This window comes from Silene latifolia, chromosome 3 (assembly GCF_048544455.1).
Source record: "Silene latifolia isolate original U9 population chromosome 3, ASM4854445v1, whole genome shotgun sequence".
NCBI classification, from domain to species: domain Eukaryota; kingdom Viridiplantae; phylum Streptophyta; class Magnoliopsida; order Caryophyllales; family Caryophyllaceae; genus Silene; species Silene latifolia.
The window spans coordinates 114112880-114133689 of record NC_133528.1 but is presented as its reverse complement, the minus strand read 5'-3'; the positions used below and the strand labels follow the sequence as shown (position 1 = coordinate 114133689).

At 36.6% G+C, this 20810-nt stretch overlaps 3 protein-coding genes across 5 annotated transcripts; 2 read left to right on the top strand and 1 right to left on the bottom strand.

Moving 5' to 3' along the window:
- Window positions 1-892: 892 nt before the first annotated feature.
- LOC141647869 (vicilin Cor a 11.0101-like) lies at window positions 893-7187 on the top strand. Of its 2 annotated transcripts, none has more exons than XM_074456231.1 (8): window positions 893-1442; window positions 2021-2081; window positions 2179-2229; window positions 2446-2749; window positions 4195-4470; window positions 4570-4626; window positions 6488-6622; window positions 6848-7187. In XM_074456231.1, the coding sequence occupies exons 4-6, from the start codon at window positions 2660-2662 to the stop codon at window positions 4603-4605; spliced, it is 402 nt and encodes a 133-aa protein (XP_074312332.1). In that variant the 5' UTR covers window positions 893-1442; window positions 2021-2081; window positions 2179-2229; window positions 2446-2659; the 3' UTR covers window positions 4606-4626; window positions 6488-6622; window positions 6848-7187. The 2 variants fall into 2 exon arrangements, with proteins under 2 accessions (XP_074312332.1, XP_074312331.1); XM_074456230.1 differs by having other exon boundaries at window positions 6841-7187.
- Window positions 7188-9652: 2465 nt separating this feature from the next.
- On the top strand, window positions 9653-15987 carry LOC141647868 (uncharacterized). Of its 2 annotated transcripts, none has more exons than XM_074456228.1 (5): window positions 9653-9828; window positions 14713-14865; window positions 14957-15038; window positions 15134-15250; window positions 15609-15987. In XM_074456228.1, exons 2-5 carry the CDS (start codon window positions 14747-14749, stop codon window positions 15657-15659), a joined length of 369 nt encoding a protein of 122 aa, XP_074312329.1. In that variant the 5' UTR covers window positions 9653-9828; window positions 14713-14746; the 3' UTR covers window positions 15660-15987. The 2 variants fall into 2 exon arrangements, with proteins under 2 accessions (XP_074312329.1, XP_074312330.1); XM_074456229.1 differs by lacking the exon at window positions 9653-9828 and adding an exon at window positions 12457-12613.
- Window positions 15988-18797: 2810 nt separating this feature from the next.
- On the bottom strand, window positions 18798-19840 carry LOC141647867 (mitochondrial import inner membrane translocase subunit TIM23-2-like). The gene has a single exon (XM_074456227.1). It carries the CDS (start codon window positions 19668-19670, stop codon window positions 19089-19091), a length of 582 nt encoding a protein of 193 aa, XP_074312328.1. The 5' UTR covers window positions 19671-19840; the 3' UTR covers window positions 18798-19088.
- Between the last annotated feature and the right edge of the window lie 970 nt (window positions 19841-20810).

Sequence of the window (20810 nt, the reverse complement as noted above, 5' to 3'; positions counted from 1 at the left end):
TGGCCAACCACCTGAACAAAATATTTAACGGAACAAAAACACATTGTCATATTGTCGAAATTGACCTTGCACTTCATTCTATCTCACGCCCAACTTCCTACAATATTATTATGGCCACACGCCTTTTCTACCTCCATCATCTTATAAATGGACTCCAACTCTCAAATTGAACATTACTATAGAAGTCTCAAACTCTCATACCCTTTGGTTGTCTTTTTTACATCCTTGGTTAAATCTATATACTATACTTAAACTTGATCCTAAACTCATACTTTTTTTTCATCATCAGATACGAAGGATTGAACATTGATGTATATATGGATTAATTTGATCAGTATACAACTTGCTTTAATTATTTTAATAGGATATACACCTTGAGGGTGAGGGAAAAGGAGAGGAAAGGATTTTTTTTTTATAAAGTAAAAATCTGTAGAATTTTCCCTCTTATCAAAATCAAAGGTTAATATAATACTCTTCATATATATTGGAGAAGTGTTACCTTTGGTTTGGATGAGAGGGAGTATTATTTACTGTGAGCTGTAGTAGATTTGGCGTTAAAAGTAATGGAACATGGCCTTAGGTACTTACCTGTATTGTTTCATAGTTTAGGTCCTTAACTGGAAAAAGATAGTTTAAATCCTTAATTTAGTGTTAACTCCTCTGTACACAGTATCTTTCACCTTATACTAAATGTCTATCCCCCATGTTACTATTCACTAATGAATAGTAACTCCCACAATGAATAGTGCCACCTTGCTTGTGTTGGGCTGGGTATTTTCGTTTTTTTAGTGGGCTTCCTCCCCTTAACTAATCCCATGAACAATGAATAGTTGAACTCCTGACGGGCGGGTCTGGGGCTTATTTAGCGGGTTGGTGCGGGTATGTATTGGGCCTTGGCACCCCTCCTCAAGCTTCAGTCCAATAACACCTTCAATCTCTACCCTCTATTCTCTCATCATTTCTCATCGACCGCACAATTCCTGCCTCCAATTACCCTATTGTTTCAATTCTCACCCACATATTACCTGCTCCCAACTCTCACTCTCCTCACATGGTGATTCCTTTCATATCCCTATTTCCTGATTATTTTCAATCGAATGGTTTTAATTGAGCGGTCGGTTCATCTAGACTACACTTTTTCCATTACCATTATCACTCCACCTTCTTCCTTTCTCCCTCAATATTTCTCTATTTTAATCTTTAGTTAATTTTCTCACTTTTATAGTTCTTGTAATTTACAAGTTAATTCAGCTCTCTCAAACCATAACCCTAATTTCATCTATGTCTGATAAAAAAAGCGAACGAAAGCAGCTAATGGCGCCGCAATTAACGCCATGCCATATCATCTTGGAGAACTACTGGCGTTGATGAATGGCGTCATCCGCGAATTGGAGGAAGGAAATCGGATTTATGGTATCGCACTGAAATTAGGAGGATATACGGTAACTTTTTCTTAACATTTGTGATCTGGCCTTTAATTTGCTTGTTTCCTGGGTATGAGTTGCAGTTTGTCATTGTGAAAAAAAAACAATAATTACCAATTACTTTGATATAATTCAAATCGAATTACAGTGATTTAATTATTATGAACATTTGATTTGAGTCGACATATGCATATGGCATGAGTTATCTGTATCATTCTGTGCCTTTATACTTGCCCAAAATCCTTGAATTTCATGTGATGCACACACTTTTTTTTAGTTTAAGCTTTTGTGAATTTTTGCATCCAATTAGGGCCTGTTACTCTGAAAATTTCTGGAGAAAGAGGAGCTTAGGATTGTGGGACTGCAATTGCTGTCGATCTTATGTTTGATGTAATAGACTAATAGCAGGGAGAAAACGTAAAATCACTAGCAGATGTATGATTCCAACTGTGAAATGCTTGTTATCCTTTCAGTGATCGATTGTCTGTCTTTCTACATAACCTCCTGGCTCTGTGTGTCAGTGGGTACTATGATGCGATCATATTTCATCGAAACATTAAGATTATTGCATCCAATTAGTCTTTTCATAATCCAAGGAGGAGATCCAACAGGCACAGGCAAGGGCGGTACCAACATATGGGGTAGCTCAACTTCTAGGTATATAGAAGTTTAATATTTTGTCAATGTGAAGCAATTGACAGTTACGAGTTTACACGGATGCTACTTGCTCATTGTTTCTTTTGTTATTTTTCAGGATGTGAAGAGTCGGCACTTGCTTGCGGTCACTGAATCCCCTTACTCAGAGGTGAATTTTCGAATCACTTGGATATGAATGCCTTTTTACATGACCCAATTCTCCCCAAATAATACAACTAATAAAATAGAGATTGGAAATAATGGACGTAGAAAATTAGAAACCCCTCAAAGTTAAGGTAGAAGCAGCACAAATGTGAATATAGAATAGAAAGATGGATCATGTACTTCAGTATTGCTGGTATACTAATGTTAAGATGTTGTTCAGGTTGAAAATCATTGTTCATTAATACCGTTAGCATAATGGTAATCCTACAAGAAATAACTCACCTGAGCATGTGTTTGATTAATCCCAGGTGCGTCGTTTTCAAAATTTTCTATCCAATTCCATTTAACTAATTATCTCAGTAATGTAAGATTAATTAAATTGAGCTAAAGTTCCCCAATAGCAATTGTTATTTGTATATTGAGATCCTTCTTTAATGTATACTTTTCACGGACTTACTGCAGTTGTTGGTCATTTGAGGCTGACCATCAATGGATTGAAATTAAAGACAAGTATTTGGAGAAAGGTGAGCAGACTGGCTTTGGTTGTCAATTTTTTTTTATTTGAGTGTTTATTTTAAGTATCTATACCTCTAAAGAGAAAGAGGTTTTTGTCTATTTTGAGACATGCTAAGTTAGATTAAGGGGGCTACCTTCATGGTTTGTGAAAACTTGCATAGCAAAAAAAAGAGTTTGGGTAGTAAAGTTGGGTAGTTACTCTCAGGCCTCAATGAGGAGATTATCTAATAATTGACATCCTCCTCTTTCCTTGGTTTTTATGCCAAAACTAAAGGTAAACAAATGACCGAGACGGAGGGAGTATATCTTAATCTCATCACTAATCCCTTGAGAGGTACAATGTATTTTAATCTAATTACTAATTCTCTGAAGAGAATTATTCGTAAATAGTTCGTCTCTAACTTGCTTGGATTGGTGATGGAAGTTTCATTCTATATTCTGGATAATAATAGCTTTCTGTATGGAAATTACTTTACCTAATGACATGAATAAAGAGTTGTTATGTTAACGGCTTGCTTCTACCTCCATATCAGGCTATCAGACGTAGTATACTGGATCATTTGTGAGAGAATTAGGATGTGCGAGGGGATTGTTGCAGTGGTTTATGATTACTTTTTACATAACTATTTCACTTTGTGTCTCTTTGTGGCGTGTATAAGAATAAACCAGCACTATAACATATGGTTGAAAGTAGAAGTCGGCGAAAGAGTTGGGGCCGGGTCACTGTTAGTAATGATCACATTTACAAATGACATTTTACAACAAAAACAAGAAGATAGATTTCGCATCAGGAAATTTGAATTTAGTCAATCCATGAAGAGAAGTAGTTAGTTTAAAGGTGTTAAGGACTTAAGGGTAATATTTATTAGTATGGCGGAAGTTGAGATGAAGTCTCTCCCTCTTTGTTTTTGGCCATAGCAGGCTATTGAACTTTCCACTTCCAAGATCAGTAAACATGGTCACTCTAAATGTCACTTTGTCGTTGTCACTATTTTCAATCGCAAGAAGTTTGTATATATTGTGTTCCTTATCCCCACAGTCGTGATGTAATAGTCCTCTGGGGCCTAATACTTTTATTTCTGATTTCAGTGTCGTGATATCGTCATTCTGCACTGTTTTTAAACATAGTACCTTTTATTGTTGATCTTAGGTTCCACATGTTAATCATATTGACGTATCCAAGGAATGGCTTAGTCGCTTGAACTGTATCACTTTCTTTTGTCCTCTGTGTGACATCTTTAGTATTTCAGTTGTAGGTTAGTCTGCTGACTGTACAACAGTTCTTTTGTTTGTTAGACACCTCACTTTTGATAGTAAAAAGCGTGTGTTTAACAAATCAAAGGGTCATCTCACGGCTTAAGACGGTCTTATTTGTTTCATTATGAATATAATTGGTATGATGCATAGAGAAATGTGCAGATATTCATGTTGTGTTTTTCGTTTGATATATCAGACATCAGGTGACAGACTCCAGAGGATTTTCTCCCAACAAAGGGAGGGAATAATAATCAGGGCATCTGAAGAGCAAATCAGAGCTCTGACCCATGATGAAGGCAGCACTAAATGGCCTTTCGGAAGCAAGAGCAAAAGGGACTTTAGTCCGATAAACCTCTTAAGGCAACATCTTAAAGAGGCCAATGAATTTGGAAGGCTGTTTGAAATCGATACCAGTGGTCACAGAGTGCTCCAAGACTTTCAAATAGCCATATCTTTCGCCAACCTCACTCAGGTTAATTTCTTTGCGTAAGGTACCCCTATCATCTTTCATTGCGTATGTAGAGCACTTGAGTTAGAATAGTATGTTTAAACAATCCTTATATATGTGCAGGTTAAAGACTTTCGTATAGACAAGAGGCGTGCATAGGGTATTATACTGGTTTTGTGGGTAAGTACAATTCTTTCTCATTTAGCTTTTACACAAGAATTTTATTTTACATTCCCACTTGAAGTTTAAGAGTAAGAACTTTTCCACCTGCTTAATGAAGATTGTACTTAGAAGCAAAGGTAGGGTACCTAGCCACCTACTAATAATCTGAATAGCAGGTAGTCATTTTAAGAAAGAAAACAAAGGGAAAGTGTAATAAAGGAAGAGGAAAGGGAAGCAGGAGGTAGGGGAGCGGTATGGTATGAACATAGAATAAGGAGTTAGGTGGGTTATGGTGGAAAAATGAAAAACCGAAGAAGTAAAATTGCATACTGAAAACGCAGCGTTTCAAGACATGTGATTTGTTTATTGTTGACATTGGGATTAACATACTCGAGTTAAGGTTTTTTTTGCCCATCTCTCTTTGCTATAAATTTGGTTTGTGATTTTATTTATTAACGATTATGAATGAAATGTCTTTAAATAGTATAATTGAGCGAAATTTGCTGGAATTAGAGTTGCTTTATGTCTATTTACCTTTGTTTGAATTTCTCCGACTTTAGTTTTCGACGACTATAGGTTGATTGTTATTTTATCTTAAGAGATTGAACTCACTTGCTGAAATTAGAGTTGTATTTGTTTATGTCCATTTTCTTAAATTTTTAAAGGTTTTAGTTCCGGAAGATTATGATCTCAAAGTTTGATAGTGGGAATGTTTTGAGGCTAGTGCGGATAGTGGGAGAGGCTGGGACGCTGGGAGGGAATGAGTGGCGATTTTTTTTTCTTTTTTTCTTTTTAGTGTTCAGATTGCCCTCGCTTGTGTGATTCTTGCATATGTGGAATTAGTTGCATACCTATTATATCATCACAGAATCGCAAGGCAGGGGAGAAGCGGGTTTTTCTTGGTTTTGCTTAGTTTGAGAAGGAGAAAGACTGGAGGGAGGGAGGGAGGGAGGAAGAAAGACTCTTTATTTGGTTTTGTTCAGATTTAGAGGATGATAGGGTGGAAGAGGGGAGACGGAGGATGGTAGAGAGAGAGAGCGTTTGTACTTGATTTTTGGTGTTTCTGACACGAACCTTTGTCAAGTTGTTCATCTGTGCTAATATTGGTAGTACTATATTTTTATGTATCGTGTACTTCTCTATTATGTTAGATGAGATAGTTGGAGACCGGATGTGTGGAACTCAAAAGAAAGGAGACCGGAAGATACTAAGATATAAAATTATTAGGATGGAAGAAATGGGTCATTGATAAGGCCATGTTCAGTTTGTCTGGTAGTTTAGTTTTTATATAAGTTGCGTTGGGTTGAATCTGGGTTGCGGAATGTTAGATGGGATAGTTGGACCTAAAGTTTCTCCCCAACTCAGGAAAAACATGTAATTCATTTACTAAAGAAACCAAGCTCTTGAAAGTTCCTAGATCCATTTTTTAGGAATAAAAAGGGAGTAGGACAAAATGTTGTGGGTTATGCTAGAACCATGCTCAGGTTGTTAGGTAGTTTTAGTGTCTCTAAAATTCGATTTAAGCCTTTATTATGGGATTAGAAGGATGTTAAACATTCAGAGAGAGCTAGACCTAAATTTTCGCCTGAAGTTGGTAAACCATGTTACTGTAATCCATATGTACTCCATATTGCCTTAGATAGTCTCGAGGTCTTCTGTTCAATTTGACCTGCGATAAATGAAGTATGCATGACTGTTTGATAGCTGAAACTGTATATGAGTTCCAGCATATTGAAAGTAGATCAGTTTGCGGACCCACTCAATTATGATTTATATGATTGGTACTACCAGCTCCAAAATTGTGTGGACTCTGCAAGTCTGCAGTGGATATTATTCTATACAGTTTAGTATTAATGCGAGTTCTTTAAATCTTTAACAGATCAAGCTAGCATCAGTTTAACTAGGCATGAAGTACATGAAAAGAGTATTAGCAGAACTTGAAATAGTCGGTGGTGGTCCGGAGGAAGAAGAAATAATCGTTCAAGGAGTTCGCTTTGCATTTAGTGTTCATCAGGTACATTCAGTAAACTCGCTATGAAAACCGAACTACCAACTAGGGTACATTCTTTTTACTGTAAATGGAGCCACAAGAGCAATTATCGAATCGATGCTGATAGGCTTGAATTATGATTAATGACTTAAATGTGCCAATGTTGCTAAATTTTGCAAGTAAACTAATTCTTCAAATACTTTTTGTTATGCCAATGGGTATGATCTATGTTTGCTCGCCAGTTTGCAGGAAGTTTTGATGTCGAAACTAAGACAACGTTTGAGGAGTTGAGAGACAAGGCCAAATCTTACCATTTACAATGCCAGAAGAAACAACAACGAAGGCTTGCTTGCAGTCAATGCCCCTAATAATATTTCTTCTCAAGCGAACTCGGCTTTCACCTGGCCATCTTTTGTTTTTGTAAAGATAAATCATGTAATATCTTTTTTTCTGAGAACAAAGAGGGAAGTGATCATTTTGCGATGTCTGATCTTATTATTTGTGGGAGCATTTATTGACACTCCGAAACATGCTCTACGCTCTCGGACTGTTGTATACTCATATATTAGTGGGAATTTTTCGAAGTGTACATAGTAACTCCATATTAGTATTAGCTTTCTTCTCAGAATACCAAAAGGAGCGTCTATATTGATTAGTGAATATATGTTGCGGTGTTTGAAGCTAAGATGCATCAACATTGATAAATAAACAAGACCTAAAAAATACAATATTCTAAACTTATTGTACATTTTCATTGAGAAGTAACGTTTTGTACTAAACTGTATATCTAAAACAAGTTTATTTGGGCGGTGTATGTAAATTAACCTATGTTTTGAAGGAAATTGTTTAGAACTTCCTGAAAAATCGTGTTAAAAAATATCCGTGTCTCAAAAACCGTGTTAAAGAATATTTATTTGGGCGGTGTGTGTAGATACTAAGTTTTAACTATTCCATGTAATTGTGTTTCTTAACAATTAATCATCCAAGTAAAAGGCGTAGTTCTATTCGGATATTCATGCTCTTAGCAAAGTTAAATACGAAATATTTACGAAGGATTGTCATTTTGTTTGCAATCAATTCAACCATAAAAACAATATAACAACAAGAGTTTTATTATGATCGACACTCAACATGTAGAGACAACCAAACCAAATAAAATACGTTAGCATACATGAAACGTCAAAGGTTAAAACACAAATTTCCATTGAAGACGGACACTATTCGTCACAAGGTGAGGACGGATAGTACCCTCTCACAAAATGCAAATGGATAGTGCAAGTGGGGGAAAATGGATACCCCCATTTGCCCACCCACTTGCATTTTGTGAGGGACCCACTATCCGTCTTTAGCTTGTAACGGATAGTGGTCGTCTTCAATGAGATGGACTGAAGGTTAAAATATCTTAGGGGATCGCGCGCTTTTGCGCACGGTACAACCAACTATGGTACGAGGAAGGGAGGAGGAACAAGAATATAGTATGCAGCTTACAGACCAAGATAGTTCACTAAATTATTAGTTAGTCGAGACAATCTTAATCAAAATGTCATTTTCTTAGAAGAAGCATAGGAAAAATGGCTGAGGAGACACAAGGGAAGGCAGGGAGCCACAGTAATAAAAGGGGGAGGACGAATAGGAAAAGGGATAAGGAGGCTGATAAAAAGGCGGAGGAGGATGAGGCGTCAATGTTACAGAGAAAGGAGAGAGGGTAAGAGGCGGGCGTGGGGGAGAGGGAGAGGAATAAGGTAGAAAAGGAGGAAGGGGGTAAGGGTAAGGGTAGCAGGACAAATAGTAGGAGGAGAAGAGGAAGGAGGATAATGCGGATAAGGGGAAAGGGAAAGAGATGGAAGTCGATAAAGAGAGTAAGGGGGAAAGAATAGGGAGTAGAGAGAAGGAAATCGAAAGATGTGAATGATAAGAGGAAAGGAAATGAGGCGGGAAGGGGGAGGAGAAAGGGGAAGATGTGCGTGGAGGAGTAAAAAGGATAGGAGTAATATGAGAGAAGCAGGAAGAGGGGGGGAAATGGAGGATGATAAAGGAACATAGTAAGTATAAGGGAGGAGAAAGGGGAAAAGGAAGAAGGAGGACATAGAGAAGGAGAAAGGGGAAAGGGAAGGAGGACTACGAGGTTGAAGAAGAGAAGGTGGTTTAGGATGCGACGGCGTTGAAGAGAAAAGAAGGAGATAAAGAGGATGACGAAGTAGTGGGTGAGGAAGGTTGGGGAAAAGGAGAAGGAAGAGGAGGATTAAGGAGGGCTAAGGGGAAAAGAGCGATTAGTATGAGAAGGAAGGGGCGAAGGAGATGTGATGTTTACGTTACTTCGCAAAATACAATATAATACTAATGACTTATGTATTCCATGTAATTGTGTTCTTTAACAATTAACCATCTAAGTAAAAAGTGTTGTTATATTCGGATATTCATGCTCCCAACAAAGTTAATTACAAATTATTTATGAATGGTTATAATTTTGTTTGAAATTGATTCAACCATCAAAATAATATAACAACAAGAGTTTCATTAAGATCACATTCATAAATATTTCGTTTCTAACTTTATGACAACAAGAGTTTCATTACGAACTTCCAAAAGATTATAACGACAATAATATTTCATTGTGATCGCCAATCAAAAATCATAGATAACCAAATCAAATCAAGAATCGTTACTATACGTTTAAAACATAAACGATAAAAATATCTTGGGGGACAGCGCGCATCGCGCGCCGGGCAACCAACTAGTACAATTAAAGTGGATCAAGACACCTCAAACACAAAGTGATGACATTGGAGTTCAAACTCCCATCCCCTAGTCAAAAAACAACTAACAATCTCATATAAACCACTTTACTACTAAATATTAAAAATCATTGATTGGTGGGGGTTTAATTAAATCCCATAAACCCTCACTAAAAACGCCCCTGCCTACAATCCTACATATCAACGTTAGCTCACAGCAGGGGCGGATTTTTGGGTGGAAAGTGAGGGCACCTTCCCTCACGTGAAAAAAAAAAAAAAAAAAAAAAAAAAAAAAAAAAACTAAAAAATAGAAGGAAAGACGCGATAGATACAGCAACTCAATAACACAAACTACACCAAATAAAACCAAGCCCTTAAAATCCCCAAATACAACCACCCACTCCCACTTGCCGCCTCACTCCTCGGCCGTCCACGGTCCACGCTCCACTGCCGGCCTCCCTCTCCGTCCACCTGCCGCCTCGCCTGCCTGTATTGGTAAGTTCATTTTTCCCCAAATTCGATTATTGTTCATTTGATTGATTGAACATTGATTGGTAATTTTTAGATTGAATGATTTGGTCATTTTTGTCAAACCCTAAATCACTTCCTTACTTAGCAATTAATTTCGGTTAGGACACTTATTTGAGTTCCAAGAATTATTTGCGAAATAGTTTGAGTAGCCATTAGGGAGTTAAATAGTATGTTCTGGTGAAGTTTTTGTGAACTGCAAGCCGACATAACCACCGATTATTTGGGTTGTCTGAAATGCATTTTTGTATCTTCTGGTGAAGTTTTTGTGAACTGCAAGCCAACATCACTACCGATTATTTGGGCTGTCTGAAATGAGTGTCAAAGCTAATTTTATTAGTGTGAAAGGTCCTGAACTGCTGACCATGTGGTTTGGTGAGAGTGGCATTGTAAAGTTTAGGGCTATCCAACTGCCAGGTTAAATTTTTAGACCAATAAGTGGCGTGGATTAAGAAAACCATTATAAGAGGTGCAGAAGAAGACATGAGTGAGAGATGGTCCTCCCAACAATGTAGGATGTAAGTGCATAAGATCAGAACATACATATCAAATATCAGACACAAAAGGATCACAAAAGTATTTTTCAAAAAGTACGGGTTGAGTAAAGTGTGTACCGCAAAAATAAACTACGTTAATTATTATGTATTGACGATATTAGAATTCTAATGTATAATGTTGTCCGCATTTTTTTTTCTTAGTGTGTCACCCCTTTACTCAAATCCTGGATCCGCCCCTGGCTCAGAGTCAAGTAATATTTGCAAATAACAGAAGAAAGTAAGTCAAGTCATGCATATCACTGATAGCAAGAAGACGCATAACGTATAACCATGTAAGAAAGAAATAAAGGTTGTGAATTCTATAATCGTTAAATTATAGGCTAAAAATATGATATATATAATGAAATATGTAACGCTATTATAAAAATTTATGAAGGCTGAATGCTGCTAAATCGAACTTTGAAGAACAAATTGCCCCTGCATGAAACAATAAACTATGTAAGGGTTTGTGAAGGGATTAATTATAGAAAGAAAACCAACAAATAAACATGAGTTAAAAATAATACGTACTACATGGAGTAATAGCTAACTAATTAATGGAAAAAGGATAAGAACAAACCAAAGCAAGCATGCAATTGACGAAAATATATACACTACAATTGTTAGGCACGAATTTGATTTAGACTCGGCTTCTAGAGGAATTTGATCTTTGATCATCACTATGTATTAGGATTATATTCTCATAAATTATTAGATCTACTCTTATTAGGATAATAATAACAATAATATTAAATATTTAGAAGTTCATAAAAGTTGAACTCTCTAATATCGCTCGAAAAGTTTCTGCTTTATATATATGTATATTGATTGATTTATTAATAATTTTTAATTACTAATTCATTGCCACATCATCAAAATTTAACGGTCATTTAACGACCGTTACATTAGGGGGCATAAAAATGGAACCTCAAGGTATAAGCAGATTTTTAAAAGTAGGGGGAGTACCATGAGAAATCTGACAAAATTAAAGGGTGCCATGGGAATTTCCCATTTATTTAATTGTTAGCTTTTTATAGTGGTAATGTTTTTCATGTTGTAATTTGATTATGTAATTATATTCTTATCTTCTTGTCATTTGTTAACCACAACTATAAAAGATCACAAATTGTTCTATAAGAGTATAAGGCCCATACTTAGGTAAGATTAACGCAATAGCACAAGGCCCAACAAAATTACTTAATAAAAATATGAAATACTACTTTTATTTTAATAACCTAATATTTCAAATTAACAACTTACATATTTAAATATGTTGGTTTTCATTAAAAAGTATAAAGTTATCAAAATAAAATCAAAAACTTAACATCTTAATGTTTTTGCTTGGGCTTTTCTCCTATTGGGTCAGTCTTATACTATAGGACGGTCCTATAGGAGAGTTGCTGATAAAAGATATTCATCTCTCCGTGATCTTTGGGCCAAAAACAAAAGTAAATAAATGGGTTAAAGCCTTAGACTTGGAGGTAGGGATGGCAACGGGTCGGGCCTAAATGGGATGGGTATGGGTCTCATATTTTCAGACCCAACGAGCAAGGGTAAGATATAGCTGACAAATCACCCCGATCCGAAAATGACCCGAGCTTTCGTGGACCCGTAACAGACCCGCTCTGAAATGACCCGACCTAAAACCACTCAACCCGAAAATGATCCGACAAAATATAACTTTAATTGACCCCAAAAGACTTGAAACGCCTTTTTCTCTCTTAATCATTGACCCGAAAATGACCGACCCAAAATATTCCGACTCGCTTGACCCGTAACTTGAAATGAGCAGACCCGACCCGAATTAGCCCGACCCGTTAACCCGATTTGCCAGGTCTAGTCAGATATGGGCTATCCAAAATTAATTCGATTCCGGGTCCGGGTTTGAGTTTTAAAACCCGGACCCGATCCTTAGACCCGTCAATTAAAAAAAAAAACACTTTTTTTTTACTAAGGGTACGACTTCCTGTAACTACAGTATAGTTTACCGTAAGTTTACCCTTGACACAACACAACCATTTCATCTCTTATTTCTGTGAGTCACAACGAAAGCATTCACAAACTCACTCTATCCCACGAACACACACAAATTAAATTGGGTCTTCTCTCAGCCAAACCACCAGTAACCGATGGCGACAAACAACGGCCACTTGCAATACTAGATTTTAGGGTTTTATGCTTTGTTGTTAACATCTATTCTATCCCTCTTAATCAAGGTAACTGTCGATTTCGGATTTGGTTATTAATTTCCTAAAGACGTTATTAATTTGTTTTTAATTATTATTCTTTGCTTCAATTTAATTTCAGCTTTCTACTAGCTTAATCTGGAATTCGTATTATTACCAACACATAATCATAATGTTGTAGTGTTTCTATTCCATTTAAATTTAAGTGCCTAAAATTCTGATTTTCATTATTTGGGTTTTATCTTAAGCCATCTTACAGGCAAGTTTGTTTTCCTCAAATTGCTACATTCTTATCCACCTCTGTGTTGTTAGTCATTACTTCCTTACATAGAATCGGTGCTTGCCAATCATCATCATCATGTGTTACTTTCATCTTAATACGAATAACAACTACCTAATCAAGTTGAGTAACAACTACCTTGGGTTGTTGCAAGAAAGAAAGGCAAAGGCTCCTGCGTTAAGGTTGTTTAGTCATGATTTATTGTGGAAACTCAAGGATAGAATTCAAAGTCATCTATATCAAGTTTGTTTTTTATGAAGTGGGAATATGTCTATTTTTGCATGTTTTTCAATTTTCTTAGGTTGTATTTGGAGTATAGTTACATCTGGAAAATGAGTCATTTGGTATGGGCCGGTTCAACTCCCGTCTCGTGATTTTGGTATGTTTTTTTCAAGTCGATGAGGGTAGGATGTTAGAATGATAGGGGTTGGGGTTGGGGTTTCTAGCATAGCATGACTCAATTCATGTTTACATTTTTACTTATTTGTTGTGTTTAGGGTCGTGGCAATTCTGGCTGGCTGTCTAACTGTCTTATGCAGAAGTTAAAAGTCCGACTCTCCAAAAAGTCAATAAGAAATACTCCCTCCCTTTACATCTATTTGTTCCTTCAATTTGATTATATACGTTTCTTAAGAAGAATCAATATAAATACACTAACAGATGAGAAGTGAACCCAATTAATAAACTGAGTGTCTGAGTGTGATTAACCCACTAATCACATTCATCACTTGCCTTCATCCATTCTTGTACCAACAACATAATAGCCTCCATACACCAACATCTTCGTTGAACCACCACCACCACCACCACCACCACATTCCCACAATCCCACCACAGTTGTCTGAACATACCGAGCTATTCGTTGGGATCGACATCACAATCAAGTACCATAAGATCACCAACAACCAAACCATCACCGTTATTGCTTCAAAAGCAACGACGAACATCATTTGACACACATAAGGCCTGAGGATCAGTGGTGGTGATCTTCTTGTAGATCTTAGTTGCAACTTGCAAGGTTAGAGATAAAAAATTGCTTTGCTTTTTGAGTAGAAATGAAAAATGATATTCCTCTTTATACTTGGTGGATGAAAAGACGATTAAAAAAAACCGAAAGTAAAAGATTAAGAATGTTGCTCAATTGTTTTATCTTTCTTTTATACAAAATATTGGTTTATAATTCATTTGTTGTTGCCCTTTTCCATATTATATATGGTTGCATTGATTTTGATTGAAGTTTCATCCTCAATTTAGTATCTGTTGACTAATTTATGTAGTCCAATTGTCATTATCCTCAAAATTTGTTTTGTATGGTGGAGTTTGGCTTTAGGAGCAAGTACAATTGACACTGGAGTTTCTCTGCATCATTTTGCTCTATTGTGAAACATATTAACTCAATTGGAAGAGCGTGTGCAATGCACAAGATGTGGTTCAACTCCCATATTAGATTGAATGTGTACGTAATGACACAAAAATATCTAGATGTATACAACGTCATCATCTAGATGTACACTAACCGTCACCAATACACCCACCTGCCTGCCATCAAACCAGTGTGTGACACCACCGTCGACTTCTCATCACTATCAACCAGTATTCAACAACAAAATCAACCTGTGCATTACTGCAAACTTAGGATTTAACCCTAGCCGCCCTAGGTTGCTAGAACAACCCTAACTCCTACTTTCAAATGTTGGCTGTGATTCGAGCCCCAAGGTGCTGAAATACATGGAAAATGATTCATTTGAATTGCATTATATGCAATGTTACGCTCAAAGTGTTATTGGTTTACCATCTTGACAAATCTGATAATATCTTATGTTTATGTTATTTCTTGTGCACTGGCCAGGTGCTTAAGAGCGTATTTAGAGTTTACGTCAATTATGGGTCTTTATGATACATGTTACGAGATACTAAAGATTCAGAAGTTTCGGCGGATGGTCTCTTATGCTGGATTTTATTGCTTTGCATCTGTTGTGACTTACGCTTATACCAACAATACGTAAGTCTCTTGTCTGTCAATAGAATTATTTCTTAAAATTGGCATGTACTATTGAAGTTGGTTTTAAAATGTTACTCTTTTTACATTGTAGAACACGAGCAGGTTTCTCCAGAGGTGATCAACTATATGCGTCTTATCCCGCAGGAACAGAAATGTTGACAGACACTGCAAAGGTGAGAACGTTAACCTCAAGGTTCTTCTGATGTCGTTATTTGCTTACATTTTGAAGGTTAAGGATCTCACACTAGTTATGAAATTTACTGCAAAGCTATACAAAGCTGCACTTGGAAATTGCTTTGAAGTGGAAGATTGGGGACCAATTGAGTTTTGTGTTATGGCTAAGCATTTTGAGCGTCAGGGGAAATCACCATATGCATACCATGCGGTAAGTTTGACTATAATGAATTCGTATCTCTGCCACTAGATAATTTTTTGTATAGTTACTACCTGTCGTTTTGAGACTAAGATTTTGTTGTTGGTGGTGGTGTTGTCATCTATATTAGTCAAACTTGGCTACAATTGTCCGAGACCCTTCGACATGCATCCGACACCACTGTTTTGTGTTTTGTCAACAAATTTGTGGTTAGGCTTAAACTAAAGTATCGGAATGTCGTATTGTGTTAGGACCATTGTGTCTCTTGCGTTACCCATCCAAAAAGAAGCGTCAAAGAAATATAGGTCGTAATTATTCATCACATCAGGGTAATTTCTGAATCTAAACTTCTTGTCTTTTATGGTGGCAGCAATATATGGCACACCTCCTATCAGAGGGTCAGCTTGATGGAAGTGGATAAAGAAACATCATATGCTAAACCTCTGATGAACATGTCCAAATGTACACGTTGCTGCAGCAGCTTAAAGAAATTCAGTTGCTGGTTGCCGGTGAAGCTGTTATTTTTTTGCGGAATTGATTATTCTTGGATTATTGTTCAGTGAACGTCACGCTAGCAATAATGCTCATCCAATGTATGGACTTCCCATGGTGAATTTTTGCATGAAACGGGTATAGGTAAATAGAAAGAGTGCCTCATTGGTTCATGGAAGTTTATTTATTTTTAGTTATAAATGTGAGATACTTGTGATATTTACAGTGAGACAGTGTTAAGTATTTCCTTTTTATCACTTCTGCAGTTCTACATTTGAGGTACTCAAATGGCAAACTTGGATTGCATTATCTAATAGTTGTAAGAATGCAGACTATAACGTGTCCAAGTATACGCTACAGGAACAGACGAATAGCTAAGGTCGTACAACAAGTCCTTAAATTTGAAAGTTACTGCACTTTGCACTTCTAATTAATTATTAAATTAAAACAATAGTAAAGCGGAAATAAGGTTGGAACCCATAAGGAATTATTCTAATTGTTGATGCAATTGAAGTGCAAAGAAAAAGGATTGTAGTAACCAAACGGGGTGTTTATGTAACCACTTGGGGTGTTTTTGAGTTTGTATAACTAACAATTCTCTTTTAACTGAATGCAGTAAAGTTGATGACTTGCGAATTCAGATAATTTAAGGATTTCAAGGATAAGCAAAAATCCACAATTTAATAACAATTGATCATTGAAATTCGATTGCAAGTTACCAAGTTTGAATACTTTATAATGAATTAAAATTTCAATTCTCTTTTTAAGATTAGCTAATTAATAGGAATTACATTTTAAATTAGTCATAACTAGTAAACAAACTTAACAATCAAGTTAAAAGTTTAACCTACGTGCATCAGTATTAATTAGAGAATTCGACGAATGATAAATAGCGCATACAGTTTAGTTGCACCTTAGATATATGGATATATTGCTTTCAAATCCATCCTAATATCAACGAATTTCTTCCAAACATGCACTTGGACTTGGTTCAAGCCCATGTCAGATAATCGGTAACTAGATATCCAGAAGCGATCACAAGCTCAATTATACAAAGTATCGTACAAGCTAATCACCAGCTTAAGTGAGATTGGGGCTCTAATCAGCTGAGCAACATACTCCCAACCAATTCTGACAAACAAAATCTTGGAACTAGTACTCGGCACTACAGACATTTAAAACAAAACATGAAAAACCTACTTCTCCAACAAACAGATTATTAAAGGTTGATCAGTTATATGCACAAGAATGGTTCATCCGCCAAATGCTGAAAATTTTCTGCAAGTTCAAGGGAAATAAGAGAAAACTAGCCACGGAGTATTTTGTTACTGCAGGATTGAATATGCACAAGAACCCATCCGCTTAGAGTGGATCAATACAAGTGTAACTCAAAATGCAATCCACTGCATATAATGCATAAAAACGATGTAGGATACAACAGGAACAGAGTTGTAAGGCGAAAAAGATATTTGATTTACACAATCCATAAACAACCAGACTAATATCTAGATCTTTACAAGCTATCATGTCAACAAGGAGTAAACTCCTTCTTAAACATCTAGATGATGAGAAATCCATAATCTCTGTATGGGCGACATTTGACAGTGGTTACAGAAGAGAGGTTATTCGAACAAAACATTATTCTCCCATCCTTCATCAGCAAAAATTCAATCAAAAAAGAGAACCATCTGCCTAAGTCTATCTATTTGTGAATTCACTCACCTCCTCCACCCTTTCTCTTCCACCTACATGGTTGTGTCCCGACCGACTCTTTTTTCTTCCTCTACCATTACATTTTTCTGCCCTTTAAAACGAACTTGGGCAGGAACACAGTAGTCAACCTTTAAATATATATCTTTTACTTGAGGCTGACAAATTGGACAAATCAAAGTTGATAACAGCAGGCCAATGGTTGTTGATTCTAATGAAACAAAAGCAAATATGAAGAGCAACAGTAAAGGTAATCTAACACCCCAAATAATAACGACGACAACACACAATTTCACGGTAAACCTCAATTCCCTGAACACAGAGTACAACAACAACAACAACATCAGAGCCTTAATCCCAAAATGATTTGGGGTCGGCTGACATGAATCATCCTTTCGAACCGTCTATGGGTGAACGCAAGCCTCAAAATGCGAATAAAAAAAGGGAAGATGAAAAACAAAAAGGAAGAACGAAAAATGTAATGGAAAGGCAAGGTAAACTTAGGGGTTTTAAAATCGAATTCCGTCTTTCTTTTATAAAAACTTAAAATTTAAATCGAGAGAAAAGATTAAAACGATTTTTAAAAACCGAAATAGAGTTAAGGATCCGGAATGAACCGGGTAAAATCTATAGGAAAGTGGTTGGTGAAAAAGTGTAATAAAGGAGAGAAAAATAAATAATTTAGTTTCTTTAAATTAAATAAAACAAAAAAACATTAAATCATCAAAAAACATCGGATACTAAAAATCCACATGTATCCTTTCCTCCATTGTGCCCTCTCCGTCACCATACTCTCCCTCAAGCCCCGAACTCTCATATCGTGCTCTATCACTCTCAACCATGTCTGTCTCGGTCTTCCTCCTCGCCTCTAGGGACCTTTTTCTGTTCTCCAAGTCTCCACCTCCTAACCAAAAGTGCGTCCATAGGTCTCCGTCTCACATGGCCAAACCATCTTAGGCGGTTTTCCATCATCTTGTCCTCTATTGGCGCCACTTTTACCTTTTCCCTAATCACTTCATTCCTTAACCGATCTTTCCTTGTATGTCCGCACATCCACCTCAACATGCGCATCTCCGCCACACTCATCTTTTGAATGTGACAATGCTTCACGGCCCAACACTCGGAGCCGTAAAGTAGGGCAGGCCTAATTGCCGTGCGATAAAATTTTCCCTGAACACAGAGTACAACAGCACTAAATCAACTAGTACAAAGATGACTCACAGAAGCAAGTCATCTTTGTCGCGGAAAGATACACCTGCTTACCTGCCCATAGCGTACAAACTACACCGCAACACAAAGTGAACATTAACACAAGATTAGAATGAAACAAACTAGACTAAAAAGCAACGATCCATCATAAACATAACAGATGATCCATTCTTTTGTTAGGTTTAAAACAATACTTAGTCGAAACAATCCAACAAGAACAAACAAAGACGCATTATATTCCTAAAATACGTCCAACAGCAACAACATTACTGTATGACACAATTCTCAAAATTATTAACCCATCTATCTAAACTTTTGTTTCATTAGAGTATTACACAAAATAAAGCTAAAGATACCAACTTTATTTGGCAAATTCCACCAACCAATCCCAATTCCAGACAAAATTTCATACCCTCATAACAACAAATCAATGATTGATTCAAAGAGGAATATAACGCTTGATAGCCTGTTTGGCCCCGACCATCATTCCAACACAGATCCCACCAGCAGCACCAGCAATAGCAGCAGCTTTTGGGCCGGAAGCGGCCTTATACAAAGCACCAGTAGCAAGACCAGCAGCAACACTGTTTAAAATATCATCAGTATCTCTAAGATAAACCAACCCGCTTTCAAGACCTGCATACATCAAGCCGACAACCCCAACACGGTTACCCCAATGACGACCGGTGGAGCCGGTGGAGTTGAGGACACGGTTGAGTCTGAGCTTCAGAGTGTCACCGGACTCGATGGCGCGGACGCCGTTGTAAAAGCCGAGGGAGGCGCCGGTGGATGCGCCGGCGAGATAACCGCAGCCGGTGTAGTAGGTGAGGTTTTCACCCCAAGAACGGCGTTGGTGGATGGATTCCTCATGGAAGAGGAATTCGGGTTGGGTAGGGAGTTCGTAAAGTTTGTGGGCTGGGAATTGGAGATCGGCGTATGGGTTGTAGAGACGGTGGGTCGGGTTAGGGTTGTTGGAAATGTTCGAGTTGTTGTTGTTTTCTGAGTTTTGATTGAAGGCCATTTTTGGGGGAAATAAGGTTAGGGTTTGGGGGAGATCTTGAGGAAGGTGAGAGGTTTGAAGGGGTCTTTGTTTGAGGAAAAAGGGGAAAAAGGAGGAGAGAAAAGTGGCGTGTTGAGAAGACGAGGTTCCAGAATGTCCAACTCACCAAACCCTTTTGTGTTTCGTCTTTTCTAATTTTTCAACCAATATACAATATATACTTTCTCCGTTTTATATGATAGTTTACGTTTGTTTTATGCATGTATGTCAATGTTTGTTTTCTTTTGGTCATATTTTTTGTTACATATTATTAAAAATTATAAAAATTTGATATTCATAATGCACTCGGTAAGGCAATTTAAACAAGATCTTTCATGACTATCTTTTATGTTATACATTAAAAAGTTGTATTGAAGATTCTTCTCACTTATGAATAGTGCCCAAAAAGCAAACGTAAACAATTCAATGGAACGAAAGAAGTACTAGATTTAATGCCCGTGCAATGCACAGGCCTACAAATAATATCGTTGTATATAAATTTTCTTCAAGACTAACAATACATTATATAATGAAATCACAAAAAAAAGAGTATTTGGTTATTTTTTTTTTGTAAAAGTATGCTTTAAACAAAAATAATTAATGTTTTGGCTCGAAACCAAATCTACTTTCAAATTTTGATTAGCATGCTGGAAATTATCCCACTTTTCAAAGTGAAAACCCGAGTTTGAGCTTTTAAAAAAGACTTTTTTTACTCTCACATTCATAGCTTTTTTGTTAAAAAATATCTCTCTCTAGTTAATTCGTTGAAACTTCAACATTTTTCATATTTGTTTCCTCATATATAATGATAAATTTAAAAATTTTAAAAAATTGCAATGGATTAATTGAAGTACAAAAAATCATATTGTATCTCTGATATTTGACATATTAACTTTGTTGCCTAAAATTTTGAGTGTGGCATTTAAATTACATAATGAATACGTACAATTTTATTTACAAATTAAAGAGTCGTTTGGTTACATACAGGAACTTATAATGTCTAGGAAGTGTCATATCACATGATTTTAGAATTCATGTGAATTAGAAAATGTTGTTTGGTTACATGTAGGCATTGTAATTCATGTAGGCATTCCCACTTACCTAGGGGGATCTAGGTAAGCA

What these genes read in the sequence shown, in the direction of transcription:
- LOC141647867 (XM_074456227.1), bottom strand. Translation starts at nt 19,670, where the DNA reads ATGGCCTTCAATCAAAACTCAGAAAACAACAACAACTCGAACATTTCC.
- LOC141647868 (XM_074456228.1), top strand. Translation starts at nt 14,747, where the DNA reads ATGGGTCTTTATGATACATGTTACGAGATACTAAAGATTCAGAAGTTT. An exon ending in TACGCTTATACCAACAATAC is followed by an intron (nt 14,866 to 14,956) that starts GTAAGTCTCTTG and finishes TTTACATTGTAG; the next exon opens with AACACGAGCAGGTTTCTCCA. An exon ending in TGTTGACAGACACTGCAAAG is followed by an intron (nt 15,039 to 15,133) that starts GTGAGAACGTTA and finishes TTTACTGCAAAG; the next exon opens with CTATACAAAGCTGCACTTGG.
- LOC141647869 (XM_074456231.1), top strand. Translation starts at nt 2,660, where the DNA reads ATGTATACTTTTCACGGACTTACTGCAGTTGTTGGTCATTTGAGGCTG. An exon ending in AGACAAGTATTTGGAGAAAG is followed by an intron (nt 2,750 to 4,194) that starts GTGAGCAGACTG and finishes TTGATATATCAG; the next exon opens with ACATCAGGTGACAGACTCCA. An exon ending in CTTTCGCCAACCTCACTCAG is followed by an intron (nt 4,471 to 4,569) that starts GTTAATTTCTTT and finishes ATATATGTGCAG; the next exon opens with GTTAAAGACTTTCGTATAGA.